General features: G+C 30.9%; 1 protein-coding gene across 1 annotated transcript in view; it reads left to right on the forward strand.

Annotated features, from left to right (window-relative positions):
• The first annotated feature begins 1316 nt into the window (after nt 1–1316).
• The window catches only part of LOC118189604 (insulin-like growth factor 2 mRNA-binding protein 3), a 94577-nt gene continuing 81585 nt past the window's right edge, over nt 1317–14308 (forward strand). The window contains exon 1 of the mRNA XM_035360238.2: nt 1317–1466. Within this exon, the coding sequence (XP_035216129.1) occupies nt 1453–1466 (14 nt within the window). The 5' untranslated portion in view covers nt 1317–1452. The remainder of the gene's footprint in view (nt 1467–14308) is intronic.

Below are 14308 nucleotides of genomic sequence, written 5' to 3' on the forward strand. Positions count from 1 at the left end.
GCCAAATTTTACAAAATTTAATATTTAGGCATAATTTGAGTCTTAGAATCGAAATATGGAAAAAAATTGACATATCATTTCAGGAAAAGTCCGATTTTGTGCCAAAATACCTATATTAGAACAATGTTATATATAAATATAATACATATCCTATGTCTCACTTTCGAAACATGAAAAACGCAATTTGAATTTTGTCAATCGTCCCAATAGAACGGGAGAAATTGTAGCCCCCCCCCCTATTTTTTGCAGTGTATGTTAGCGTTGAATGTACCCTGCGGTGGGAGATCATGAAACTGGAAGATGCAGACGGCACCGACAGGTGCGGTCCTGAGAAATTCGGAACAATCGCACCCAGTCGATGGCCCACATACTCCAGGAGTTTCAACAGCCATCCGAGAGTATTGTTTCGATGATTATAATCCGTGAGTAAGCATATCAGCTTGGTTTTCATAGTCGTGCTGTCATCCATAAACCTTTGATCGCAAAGTGCAATCGAACTACTGTATAACGGATGATTTTAGAAATAATTCATTGTATTTAAATTTAGTTTATAGAGGCAAATATGTTCTCATTGATAGTTAGTATTGCCTAGATAATAATAATTGTAGTAGTAACGAAATTTTACTGTATTTTGGGTGCTTTGAAGCTAAATAAATATGAGTTGTACAGGTATAATATTTACGAATGACCGATCGTTTTACAATAAACAAACTTTTTTATACTCTGTCCAGTTATCCACCGCCGGTTAGTTCGGTTGATTGTAATAGAGGGATGTATGTTTGTTATTTTAACAAGATTATTTTTTGCAGGGCCCAATGAATCCGCCTTAATCAGGAGCTGATTGTAATAAATAGTAAGTTTGTTATTTTGACAAATCGGTATAGTGTGCGCATCCAGGAGTCACTTAAGAGATTTTTTTTTTTTCTTTTTGAATAACTATTCAAAAACTGCAGCTTATAAAATTGTTCGTCAAGTTGTGATATGTAAAACGGACAAATTACTCTTAAAACAAATTACTCTCTATGCTGTGCAGTATCTTAAATAGAAAACCATAATTGGCTTTGTCTTGGAAAATAATAAATGGGTATATTGTGTACGGTTTTGTATTGTACTCGTAAGGATTCTTCGAAACGGCGAAAAAATTGCTGAACGCGGTCTGTTTCTGGCTCTCCAGAAGGTCGCTGACATTGGTCGTTTTTTTTATTTCCCATAATTTTTTTTCCTAAAGCGTCTTTGGCATTTCTCTTTCTGGAAGGAAGCCAAAAGCGATATGGCGCCAAATTGCGGCAGATTCACGTACGGCGCCGGCCGGCGAATCGCAGTTGTAAACCCGTACATGCATTTTCTACCACTCGCTTTTCGGAGAACGTTTCGGAAAGCTAACTAATCTAAACTTAGAGACGAAAACAAAATAAAAGGAAGTGTCTACAGTGCATAAGATTTCATTCTGCTATGGTTTATGAGAGGTATTGTTGAAAAATCGCTTTTTTTTTTTCCAGTATAAAATGTTTTTTATTCCAATTCTAGGTAGTTTATTTACGAAAATGAATGTATGTGAACTCCAATTACATTTTATAAATTACTCTTGAAGTTATTCTAAATAATTCTTTTAAAATTTTTAAAATGCTGGCTTTTTGTTTTGTTAGCATTTATTTATTTTTATTTATCAAATTGTGTTTGCAGCTATGCATGTCTAAAATCTTCAATAATTTTTTTTTTTTTTGTACGGTTATGTTTTTGCTAACTATTTTGTTTGTCTTGTGTCATTTGATTTTAATGTTTTGCAAAGTTAATTGTACGTTTGTTATTGTGTAAAATTTTATTATTTTTGCATATGGAATGTTTAGAAGTTCGAATGCTTTCTTTAACGCTTACTATAATTTCCGTAAAATAACCTCTCAGAGTTTTCTGCAATTTTTGTAAAGAAGAATATTTAGATATGAACTATTCAGCTTTTAAGAATTGGCAACAATTTATTATATTTATTATTTTTTCTGTCATGAAGGAGCCATAAGATAGTCCTTCACCTAACGAATATTTTACGTTTATTAATCGTTCCTGTTTATCGTACACAAATCAGATAGTTCTTAAACTTATTAAATTTCAAATTTTTTCAACTGTCAAGTTTTAAACTTTTTTAAACGGCAAAGTTTTTTAATTTTCAAACAAACTTTTCAAATCAACTTAAGGTAAATTTCAGAACATTTCAACTTTTTTTTCACAGTTTTGTTTGTCTACAGTGCATAAGATTCATAATCCGTTTTTATATTTTTAAAAATACAGGTCGCTTTGAGAGTTGGTCATTATGAGAAATTTTGGTGTAACACAACTTCGAAAAATAAAACTTATTTATTCAATTGTAAGCAGAGGGAAACATTTTAATTGTCGTTATTTTTAAACTGCATTAATTTTTGTGCTACTGTTATGTCTTTTTGTTAAAAATGTGTTACATTCTCATATATTTAAAATCAAATACTAACTAACTACATTAGTTAATGTTTAAAGTTCAGTTCAAAAAATTTTATGTTATGCCAAAAATGGCGCTAACAGAAGAAATTAGTAGTATGCATTTCACTCCCAATTTCTTTTCTATCTCTCATAACCCAAAAAAGATAAGTCGTAGAACATCCACATTTTGCATTTGCCATACATAATGTATAGTTTTGTGGGCCTCCATTTTATTTTTTTTATTATTATTATTTATTGCAATCGGCAGTAACAAAAGTGTTACAAGTAAAAAGTACCCGGCCTTTTATTTTGGCAATCCTTGGTCGTAGTCATATACTTCCGATTACAGAAGTGTTTTAAAGGAAGAAAATAATAATAATTTTCGACAATTAGCGAAATCTAACTTTTAATGCGGTCTACCAGTACCTTTACTTATATTTAGAAAAGTTTTATACTCGTTATGAAAAAAGTGAAATTATAGAAAGTTTGACTTCCGAACGAAAAAGATTGGCTGGGATATTTAATTTCAAAATTTGCATTTTTTGATGTCATTTTTAACTGGGCTTGTGAGGGATCGGTTTTTTAGGTTAGAATAATTCGATGAAATAATTTTATATTAAGTGGAAGAAAAATGTGTATGATTTAATTTCGTACAACGAAGTCATGGGGTGCCTATGTTAGAATTTTTTTCATAAAAGTTTAATTAAGGTAGTATACATGATAGTATTTTAAATTCATGGTTGTAAATAAGCAGTCGTTTGCGGCTTCATCGCGCAGTAGTGATCGAGCGGCGAAATCGGTGTACACTTGTAGTTGGACCTGTTAAGACTAAAACAGGTTCAAATGCAGGTTTGGTCTATTTGATTACGGCAAAGCACTCCGGCCTAAGAGGAGAGATGCCTTCATGGAGAACTTTCTAAGGTTAACTGGCTCGTGTACACGATGCGCACGGGGAAAACCACGGAAACGCCCATGCATCGCCGATCGCCGTATTCGAACCTGGGACTGAACTACCAGTGTTCAGCGACTTCACCGCTCGGCCAGTACTGAGCCAGCTCAAATTCATGCTGCATGGTGGCTTTCTTACTTTTCCCGATGTGGAACGTGGACCGCGAATCCATATTGTATTAAATGCGTAATGCTATTGAATGTATTTAATTTTAATGTAACATTTAAAATTAGAAATTGTTGCTACATTTTTCAGATAAAACGATTCCAAGAGTAGTATAATTCCCTAAAATAGATCTTCGGATTATTCTGGAATATATTTTAAATCCTTTTCTAAAGTTCATTTTCAATAACATATCTTTAAATCCTTTTCTTTTTAAATATCTGCATTTATTGTGTTTTCAGTCCGCGGTTGTGTCTTTTAATAGTTAACAAGAATATTCGTAATCTTAAGATTTCTGCATTGAAATCAACGAAACAACTAAATAGGAATGAAGAATATTAATTCTTCATGCACTCACATCCTCATCTTGAATTATTGTCATTATTTTCTGTGTTTAGTTTATCTAATGTTTCCTCCACCGAATAAGCTGTAATTTCCGAACTTAAATTCGCTAGCAAATTGAAAGTAAAGAATTCTATCCTGGAGATGTACTTGGCAATGCGATTTTATAATACATTATTCATTTGTGTACATTTCGTATATTCCATAGTTTTACGATTCTTTTTTTAAATTTGTATTCTGCTGTCTAAATTTATACTTATTCGAGTACGTTTCTTATTTTCTAAAGTTTTGTAATCTGAAAGAGGGAATCGGTTATTTGTGTTGTGTTTTATAAAAATGACAGATATGCAACACAAGATGCAAAGAACAAGGATTTTATTTTTATTACTGATAAAACCCTTTGATGTACGTAAGAACAGAAAGTATGCAAATGATTGATTAGGTATTATCTTTTCGATATTTGAAAATGCATAATGTAAACATTTATTCGCTGTTTTAGTCTGTTTTTATCATTCGCTGTTTTAGTCTGTTTTTATCATTCGCTGTTTTAGTCTTAACTGCGAATAATGAATTACTTGAATTCATTACTCGCTGTATAGAAATTATAACTTAGGTGCTTAGAACTTAAAAAAAACAGCGCTGTTTATCATTCAAATTATAACCTATCATAATATTTAAACATAGCGTAAAATGTTTTCGTTTTACATCTTAAGTAAAAATAATAAATATTGTTGCTAACGCCAACTGTTTTGAATATTTTCCGATATTTAAACAAGCTGTTGGAAAATATTAAATAAAACTGTAATGTATTTTGAAATTTGTTAGCACAGAAAAGGCGTAATTTTGTAAACAAGGCTAGAGTGTAATGTGCGTGGATTAAGTTAATATTTATCCACCTATATTTTAAACAAAACTAGTTATATTGGCTGTAGTGTTATTCTAGTATTATTGCTAATATTATAATTTCGATTTTAATTTTTATAAAAATACGAATGCCCTTTTCTGTATATTTCTTTCAGCTTATTTTTAAGATGTAATAAATATGAGTCAACTTTTGTAATAAGTTTATTGAGGTAATTGTTATTATTAAATCTACGTAAATTACTGCTGCCGTTGCTGCGTAATAGCGAGACAAAAATTTTGCGCAAAGTTAAATGAAAATTAACAATTAATCACGAAATTTAGACCTCATAGTTGGCCAGTGGATAAAGTTGTCTGTTCCCGGCGAACATATGCTTTTAATTTTTTGTATTTTTGTCATGTGTAATGTGAATGGGAGTTAGTTTCAGTTAGAAAAATCCTCCAAGAATGCAGACAGCTGTTTGCACATTTTTAATATAAGTTTTCCAAAATAAATCGGACATTATAATGTATTAGCTTAGATGGCATAATAGCATGCAAATTTAAATTATAATATTAATAAAGATTATAAATGCTTTAGGTCAGCGGTTCTCAAACTTTTGACTAATGCGAACCATCTAAACAAAAATTGGAAAACCTTAGTACCACCATTACATTTTACAGTGATTAGTTTTCAGCTTCTCAATAAAAATATTTTTAAATATATTTTACCATTTGCACAATCTATTGGCTATTCGTGTTAAATATGCACTCGTAACAAATATCAAATTGAAAATTGGTTACCATTTTAATTATCAAAATTTAAGTTATAGCACTTTAATTCTAAAATTTAGGGTGAAATTCGGCCCTGTTTAAGGGAGATTAATTTCTTTTATGCCTAGTTTTATTTTACTTCGTTTTAACCGTAAATTAGGATTCCACTTTTAATTTTCTTCTGTATTTTTTCAAATATAACATGGAAGAAAATCCTTGTTCGCACAAATAGGTTTGCAAAAAGGCGATAAAAATTTAATAGCTTTATTTGAAATGCCTTTAAATTCTTTTTTACAGTTCAGCCAAGAGTTAACAAGTGTTATTCTTTTAAATCTTCAGTTAGAGTTCGATCTCAGGAAATTTCTATCAACTGTTCTTTCTTTTTTTTTTTCATGAGATTTTTTATTTTAATAGTTAAAAATACTCTTTTCATACCACCCATTTTGATCTTGCCTGTTACGTTCAACCGGTTGAGAATCGCTGCTTTTAGGTGTTTTTAGTCCAAGGGGATTTGAGTCCCGAAGGACTATTACTTTCGTTTTGGCGTTTTGCGTAGGATTCCTATAAATGTCGGTTCACTTTTCAAACTCTTGTGATCTTGCCTGTTACATGCCCACCAGCGGCCGAGCGGTAAAGTCGTTGAACACTGGTAGTTCGGTCCGAGGTTCGAATCCCGCGAACGGGCTGGCTGCATGGGCGTTTTCGTGACTTTTCCCATGTGTAACGTGTATACGAGCCAGTTTCCCTTAGAAAGTCCTCCACGAAAGGCATCCCTTCCCTTAGGCAGATAGCCCTAGTGTGCTTTGCCATAATTAAATACACACACACACACACTGGCCTGTTACGTTCAACCGTTGAGAATCGCTGCTTTTAGGTGTTTTTAGTCCAAGGGGACTATTACTTTCGTTTTGGCGTTTTGCGTCGGATTCCTATAAATGTCAGTTCACTTTTCAAACTGTTGCCACAAAATTTTAGTCCTGCATTATATTTGAAGAAATTAAATAATAAAACATCTGCATAAATGTATGTATATTTCCCGCATTGTGATAAAACAATGGTACCAAGAGCCATCCAATTTTGAATGACGTAATCCTACTGCGAATATGGGCATCTGAAATCCCAAATTTGAAATTTGGAATTGGTTTTATTATCGATTTCATATTTTGTAAAACTTTTAACGAATTTTTGATTCACAAACTCAAGGATTTCAAAGCAAACAATGGCAACACTCTGCCGGGGGGAACTTTTTTAGCTCCAGCGCGCGGAACTGTGTATCGAAAATTCTAAAGATATTCTTATTTTAAAGTTATTTTGCGACATTGCTATTGAACTAAATTTTATGGTTCAAGTGCAAAGAACATGATATTTAATAAATAAAGGTAACAGACAAAACGTTAAAAAACGCCCCTTTGGACATGATTTTAAATCTCAAACATTTCAGATATTTTTATTTTCCTTATTTTTTTATTTCAACTATTTAAATATCTTGTTTTCTGCGAATGATCAATTCTTTCATTAACCCTTTGCGGCACAGTGTGTCCGGTTTGGACACACCTAAAAATTTCCTTCTGTACGCACAGAAAAATTGAATGAAAAAGGATTTATAGGTTACTCTGAACCTTCTTTATTTATAGTAAATGGAAGCTCAACACAAACCAGTCCATATATTTTATCCATGTTTAGTTTTTTAAGACCCTCATTTTGCAAAGAAATCTTCCAGAATTTTTTTAGGGTATAAGAGGAATTGTTTGAAAAGAAATTTCTGTGTTATTTTTTTGGCTGTATGCTAATCTCCTTATTCTATATTTGTTTTAAATTTTTACATTGAAATCATGCCTAAAATCAAACGGCGAACCCTAGGTGTGCCCAGACCGAGCTCACCGAAAATATAGGACAACTGAGAGGCTGTATTCTTTGTTTTTCCGCATCTCATTGACAACAATGCTCGTTTCAGCACTGTTTTCCAAGCTGTATTCAATCAGTGTGCCATTTTGGGCACACTCACAGAATTAAAACAATAAGTGCTATCTTCACAAAATTTTACTTGTGTACTCCTCTAGGCCTAATTAGACTGCCTACCTCTTTTTTTTTTTTTTTTTTTTAATCAAATTTAATCAAAACTCCGACTTTAAAAGGTAGCGTGCCGGAAAGGGTTAAAGCAAAGAATCTTCGGCAAAATTCGTTTGGAAGTCGAGAATATTTCTATGTATCTTGGGAGACTGTATATATCTATCGAGACTGTATCTATCTATGTATTGGGACTGTATGTATATATCTATCTACTGAGACTGTATTTTGCTAAATATAAAAACTCATTCAACCCTTAAATGCATGTGGTTGCTATTTGGCAACATACTCATATTTAATCATGTAAATGAAATCAAAACACCAATTTTAGCTTACTGCATAGTGTAACCAACTGGATATATACTCTTTACGTATATAGTTTTGAAAGTTTCAGTGTGGTGGCACCATTAACGGTGTAACGGTCCTTATTGTGAGGGGATTTGTGGGGTGTGGGTATAATTTGTGATTACGAATTTTTGATTTTGTGTTTGTTCTTATTTTGATGTATTCAAAGTTTTAAAATTGTTTGAACACATTATAAGGTATGTATTATTACATCAAATCGTTATCACACATTTGCCTATATATATATATATATATATATATTTATTTATTTTTATTTATTTATATATTTTTGTAAAAATTAACAAAAATTGGAATAAAAACTTAGTTTAGGGTTTTTTTTTAAAAATAATTTCCCTATTTCATTTGATATCAATTCTAATAAATTTTTCATTTTAAAATTAAAATTCATGCATTTAAGGTTTAATTTTTTTTTTTTTTTCCTTTTAAATGTACATAAAGTATTTTGTTAAAGCGTTATTGAGTAATATTGAAGTATTTTGTGAATAACTAACTGGTTATAAATTTGTAATACTGATTGTAAGTAATTCATGATAAGTATTAATATTTTTATAATTTATATAACCGACATTTTTTATCAGTATAATAATAATTTATAATAATGATTATAAATTTCGTTTGTTTCCTGTTTGAAAACAAACGAAACTTATTTTCAGCTTATTATAGATACGTGTATATTAATTACAGTGCAGTGTCTTAATGAGGGTTAATTTTTAACTTGAATCCTTCATAATGATGCTGGTTCCTTTATGAGGATACCACGGATGCCACAGGTAGGGTGCTGGTACCTTTTGAAAATCTTAACATTCTTGAAGATGCCCCCGCCCAGAAAGTTTGTGCGGGCAAGTTTTTTACACTGGGCGACTTTCATGAAGTACCGGCACCGTTGTCAAGGTCGTTGGCGGGATGCTATTATTACAGTTATGTAGCAGCCTTGGGAAACAAGCACCTTTATCGTTCTTGTATAAACGTATGCTAAGTATCGTACAGGGTAAAAGGTAAATGGCAATTTATATGTAATAACAAATGCGTTTTACTTTCTAATGTAAACTAATGTTCTTGTCACGTGGGTAAGATACTTAAATTGTAGATTTGAGATTACCTGAGTCACTGGAGATTTTGCTGCATCATACTGTGACGTATACATTAGGATAATTGCATACCTTTACAGAAGCACTGGTCACGGCAGGATGACTGTTTCATTTTGCGGTAAAGTACTACTGCATAACGTTTTTATAGTGTTTTAACTTATTCATGAGAATTTCCAATCTTCGTGGGTAGAGAACTGTTTTTATTTACGTGATTATTCCGTTCTGTAACTGAATAAACGAACTGATCGTTGGAACTTGTGAAAGAAATTCGAAAGCACTATTAAAAATGTTTTGCCAGATTTTACTCGTGAAAGGTAAATTAGGATCTTGAACTACAAAAATGTCTTACAATAAGCAAGAGTCTTATTAAATTCTGAGTTTTAGAGTCTGCGTTCTTAAATGAATTATTCTTAGTCTTACAGTATTAAAAAAAATCCAGTGTTAAACTTCTTTAGAATTATAGCCCAGTTTTCTATGGTTGGAGATTTGTAGAATTTTATAAAATTTTAGATATAACGTGTATGAGATTGTACACAGATATCTATAGACAATGTAGAGATTTTATAAAAATTCCTATAGTTCTCAAAGGTTTCGTGTATAAAATCTTAGATGTTGATGTATTTTAATTATGGCAAAGCACACTAGGGCTATCTGCCTAAGGAGAGGGATGCCTTCGTGGAGGACTTTCTATGGGAAACTGGCTCATATACACGTTACACATGGGGAAAACCACGAAAACACCCATGCAGCCAGCCCGTTCGCGGGATTTGAATATCGGACCGAACTACCAGTGTTCAGCGACTTTACCGCTCGGCCGCTGGTGGGCGTATAAAATCTTAGATAAACTGTATGGAATGAACTATTAGAATTCTATTAAAAATATCAGATCCAGTTTATAGAAAATTGGGCTGTAATTAAAAATAATTTTAAACAAGTTTCCTTCTTTTAATTTTCTACTAAAGAACCTATAGAAAGCTTTAAATATTTAATGGTACTGTTCCGTTATCAGGACCAGATTTAGGAATGCATGTGTGTATGTATGTGCATGCGTATATTTGTATATCTTATATAAATGCATGAACACATCCATCCCTTTCTGAATCCGGTCCTGACAACAGAACAGCGCCTGTTTAAAAGCATTATAAAATCTACAGTTCTTTCAGGCTTAAAAAGAATGAGTTAAATTTTCATTTTTGAATAGAAGTTTTTAACGTAAATTTTGAAACTGTGTATTGACGGTGGAAGGGGGATGAAAACTTTCGAAACACGTGAGTGTTTTTTTTTCCCTAATAAAAAATTTCAGTATTGTTTTGATTTTATAAAATATATTTTAATAAAAATAAGGGTGAATCTTCGGATTATGGTAACTTAACGATTTTTTGGCCAAAATTTGGCGTTATAAAAATAGCTAATTTTTGTATGATATAAGCAATGCGTTTCCATTTGAAAGTAATTCAATGATAATGATTTTGAAGTAATAATTTTATAGAATCGTTTTGTGGCAGCTTTATACAATTTCTATAGAATTTCTTAGATAAACATTACTGTTAACCGTTTTCGCTATAGGAAAACAGTTTTTTGTAGAAAGATTTATATGCGGCAATGGTGTTATTATTGTTTTTATAAAGTGTTGACGATAAATATTTCCTGAAGTGTATCATTTTATTTCGTTCTTTGTTTATTGAAACAGCTAATCTAAGAAAGATGTTTTTGAAAACTCTAGCAGCTGAAATGAGCTGCTAACAATTTTTTTCCCTTGCGGGAAGTTTCAAGTTTGGATATTTTCCTGTAATGGAAAAAATCCTTAGATTGAAATTTATATTTTTGCAAACTAATTATTCGAACTTGGTGAAATAAGACAAGAGCAATAACTAGTGGTGAAATTTTCCAATAATTTATACAAATTGTATTATATAATTTTATGAGCATAAAATTCTGTTTTGTTTAGTTTCTATAGTCGTCTTCGTTCATAAACGTACTGTACTAGGGAAACATTTATAAAAATTAAGATCCACCCTAGCTTTAGCATCTTCCTTCAAGAGTTCTAACATTTCAGAATTGCATTTTCCGAATTTGCGCAAATTTGATGGCAATATTCTGCTACATTTATGTCGAAGTGTGTAACACAGATTATCTGTTTTGCCTTCATATAAATAAAGTGATATTAAAGTGACAAAAAAGATTTTATGGGAATATGTGGAAAAATCTTTTTAATATATTAGTAACTATTTTCCGAAAAATAATATTTGCGAAAATGATCTTTTTGATGAGGTGTCATTGGTAAAAAGATTCGTTACTGATGAAAAAATTAAATGTTGGCTGTCTGCAAATGTGGAAACACCAAAAAAAAAAAAAAAAAAAAAAAAAAAAAAAAAAAAAGGGGGGACGGAGTTATTCCTTCATTTTAAACAGAATAATGTTCCTTACTAGCAGCTTCGCTGCCAGCCTTCGTCTGGCTTTTAAATGTATCGGAAAAAATGGCTGAAAGAAACACCAAACGTTAAATTTAAAAATTGCGTAGAATTTTACTCTGCAGAACAACTTCATAAAAAAAAGTTATTACGTATAACAATTACAATGAAATAAGCAATATCCCTTAATACAAATATTAATTATCCTAATAAATAAATTAATCAACTTCCCTTTGCAAAATCTTAAGAACTCAAATGGTATAAAGAAGGTTAAGAACTTTGTTTCCTAAAAAAAATCACTCAAAACTTTTCAATATCTTACAAACAGTGAAATAAGCAAAAAATAACATGAAAGAAACTCAAAAAACAAAAAATTCCGCGCACAATTTTACTCTGCAGAACAACTTTATAAAAAACATCAATAAAAATGTATTATATATATAAAAAATGACAATGAAATATACCAATCTCTTAAAAACAATGACATAAGAAATACGATGAAAAATTGTTGCCAAACCTATATTTCTAAAAGAATGAAACTATTCAAAATGATGCGATTTCATCAAAAATCTATCAGCAACAATAAGAAAGGAAAATTGTTGCCAAAATCACATTTTTAAAGATGTGAGAAGTGTACTCGGAAGCTTCATTTAAAAATTTTTTTAAAAATACAAAATATTATCATTTTTCAAAAATTCGTTTTGTAAAAGCAGTCGCAAGGATGAAAGTTTAACGTGTCCAAAAATCAAAGAAATCTTTATGAATATATTTTGAAAATTGTAGAACACACTCTATCCCTTCCAGGAATAAATGCAGCAACAGAACGTGTTTTTTATAGCATCAATAAAATATGGACACTTTAAAAAAACGCAGTTGAACATTAAAACTTTAATATCTGTATTAAGCCTAAACTATAATTTAAGTGATGTGAGAAATTTTGATTTAATTAAGTGATGTGAGAAATTTGATTTGATGTGAGAAAACATTAAAACTTTAAAATCTGTATTAAGCCTAAACTATAATTTAAGTGATGTGAGAAATTTCACGATATTTTAATAAATGATCCGAATCTATTGCAAAGTATTCACTCAGATAAAAATTTAACCGTGAAAGAAAATCACAATTTTTTTTAGTTAAAATATTTAATTAAAAACATAATATTCAAATTATTGTTTTTTACAAATATTTTTATAGTTACCAATTGTTAATTAAAATATATTTTTTGAATTATTGGTCTGCTTTCATAACTAAATTATAATTCTCATTTCATTCCAAATGTCCCACTTTGTCTCAATGAAAATGTGACCACTTTATATCCTTGAAATTTGAGCAAATAATGCAATGTGATATGTTCAACGTGTTACTTGACATTCTGAGCTATGTGAGACATAGTTAATTTGACTGCAATAATTTGCAATAATTAAGCGAACAATTAACATAACTTTTATTTAAGGATTTGAGGAAAAATATTATGAGATTGGCTGAAGGTGAATGCTGGGGTGGTTTTTCGCGAATACAGTTTTTATATTTTTTCTAACCGTACTATTATATTAATTTTAAGATTATTAATTTATTAAGTTTTATATAAATTTTAAGATTTTTACTTGATTTTTTTTTTTTTTAAGTTATAAAGTAATATAAATTTCCTGTTATTCAAAATTTTACTTATAGGCCATTTTCATTGGGGGGGGGTTGGCAGATACGTGGCATTCATTATTTAGCGGTGAGTAGGACAGGTGCGCACTTCCTCCTCCCTTTGTATGCACCCCCTAAGCATTCCAATTGGCTACCATAGCCAATCAGATTGCGTACTACCTCAGCATAGAAAATGAGGGTTTCGGGGTTGACCGGCCTTATAATGCCTTAAGGCGGTCTTTGAAATAGGAAAAGCGCCTGAAATTTGACATCAGAGCGCTAAGACCAATATTCCGTTGAATTCTGTAGCTTTCCTAAAGCAGTCACGTGATTTTACATTCCCTTTTTTACAGATGCCCTAAAAATAAATGAAGGACATTGCCAAGGACATTTGAAGAACAACCTGCGTTGCCAAAAAATGAAATTTGAAACTAGAATAGTAAGTTATTAAATCTATTCATGTCTCATACAGTTAGTCTAATGATCAAAATAGTCAATAACCAGATACAGAATATTACAACCACTTTTATCCGAACTAGTTGGAGGAGGGAGCAGATTTATTTCGGATAAATGTTTTGATTATTCCATAGAACTTCCATAAGCAAGTGAAAGTATATCTATAACAATAAACAAAGTTTTGTATTATATTGATTTTTACACATCTGTATAAATATATTTGCATATTTTTTCATTTAAAATAATGAGTGATCGTTTGAATTTTTATTTCCTTGTACGAAGTAAAAAGGAAGTATTGTAATCGCGAAAAGTTTCATGCAGCATATTTCAACGAAAATATCCATTTTGACCACTATCGAATGCAATTTAACGATGTTTTTGCGTGATATCTGTAGGTAAGGACAGAATAAAATACTCTTTTCTTAAAAAAATATATATATTCTTAAAAAAATATATATATATAAAACTGCTTTAAAATTAATTCTGAAGAGAATTTTTCGTGGCGTCTGTACGTACGTATCTCGCATAACTCAAAAACGAGTAGCCTCAGAACGTTGAAATTTTGTATATAGGACTGCTATAACATGTAGATGTGCACCTCGTATTTTGGTTGCAATCGGCCGCACCAAACGTATATAAATATATTTATATATATATCCACTCTGTTACCCGGCTCAGTGATCTCAGTTTCTTTAGTCTTATATGTTTGTAAATTGTACATTTTTTGCTTTAAAAGTGATTGTATTATGTTGTTTTTATCTTCCGGTTAA

This window comes from Stegodyphus dumicola, chromosome 7 (genome assembly GCF_044657685.1).
Source record: "Stegodyphus dumicola isolate Sdum_Otavi_A_Nest chromosome 7, ASM4465768v1".
Classification (NCBI taxonomy): domain Eukaryota; kingdom Metazoa; phylum Arthropoda; class Arachnida; order Araneae; family Eresidae; genus Stegodyphus; species Stegodyphus dumicola.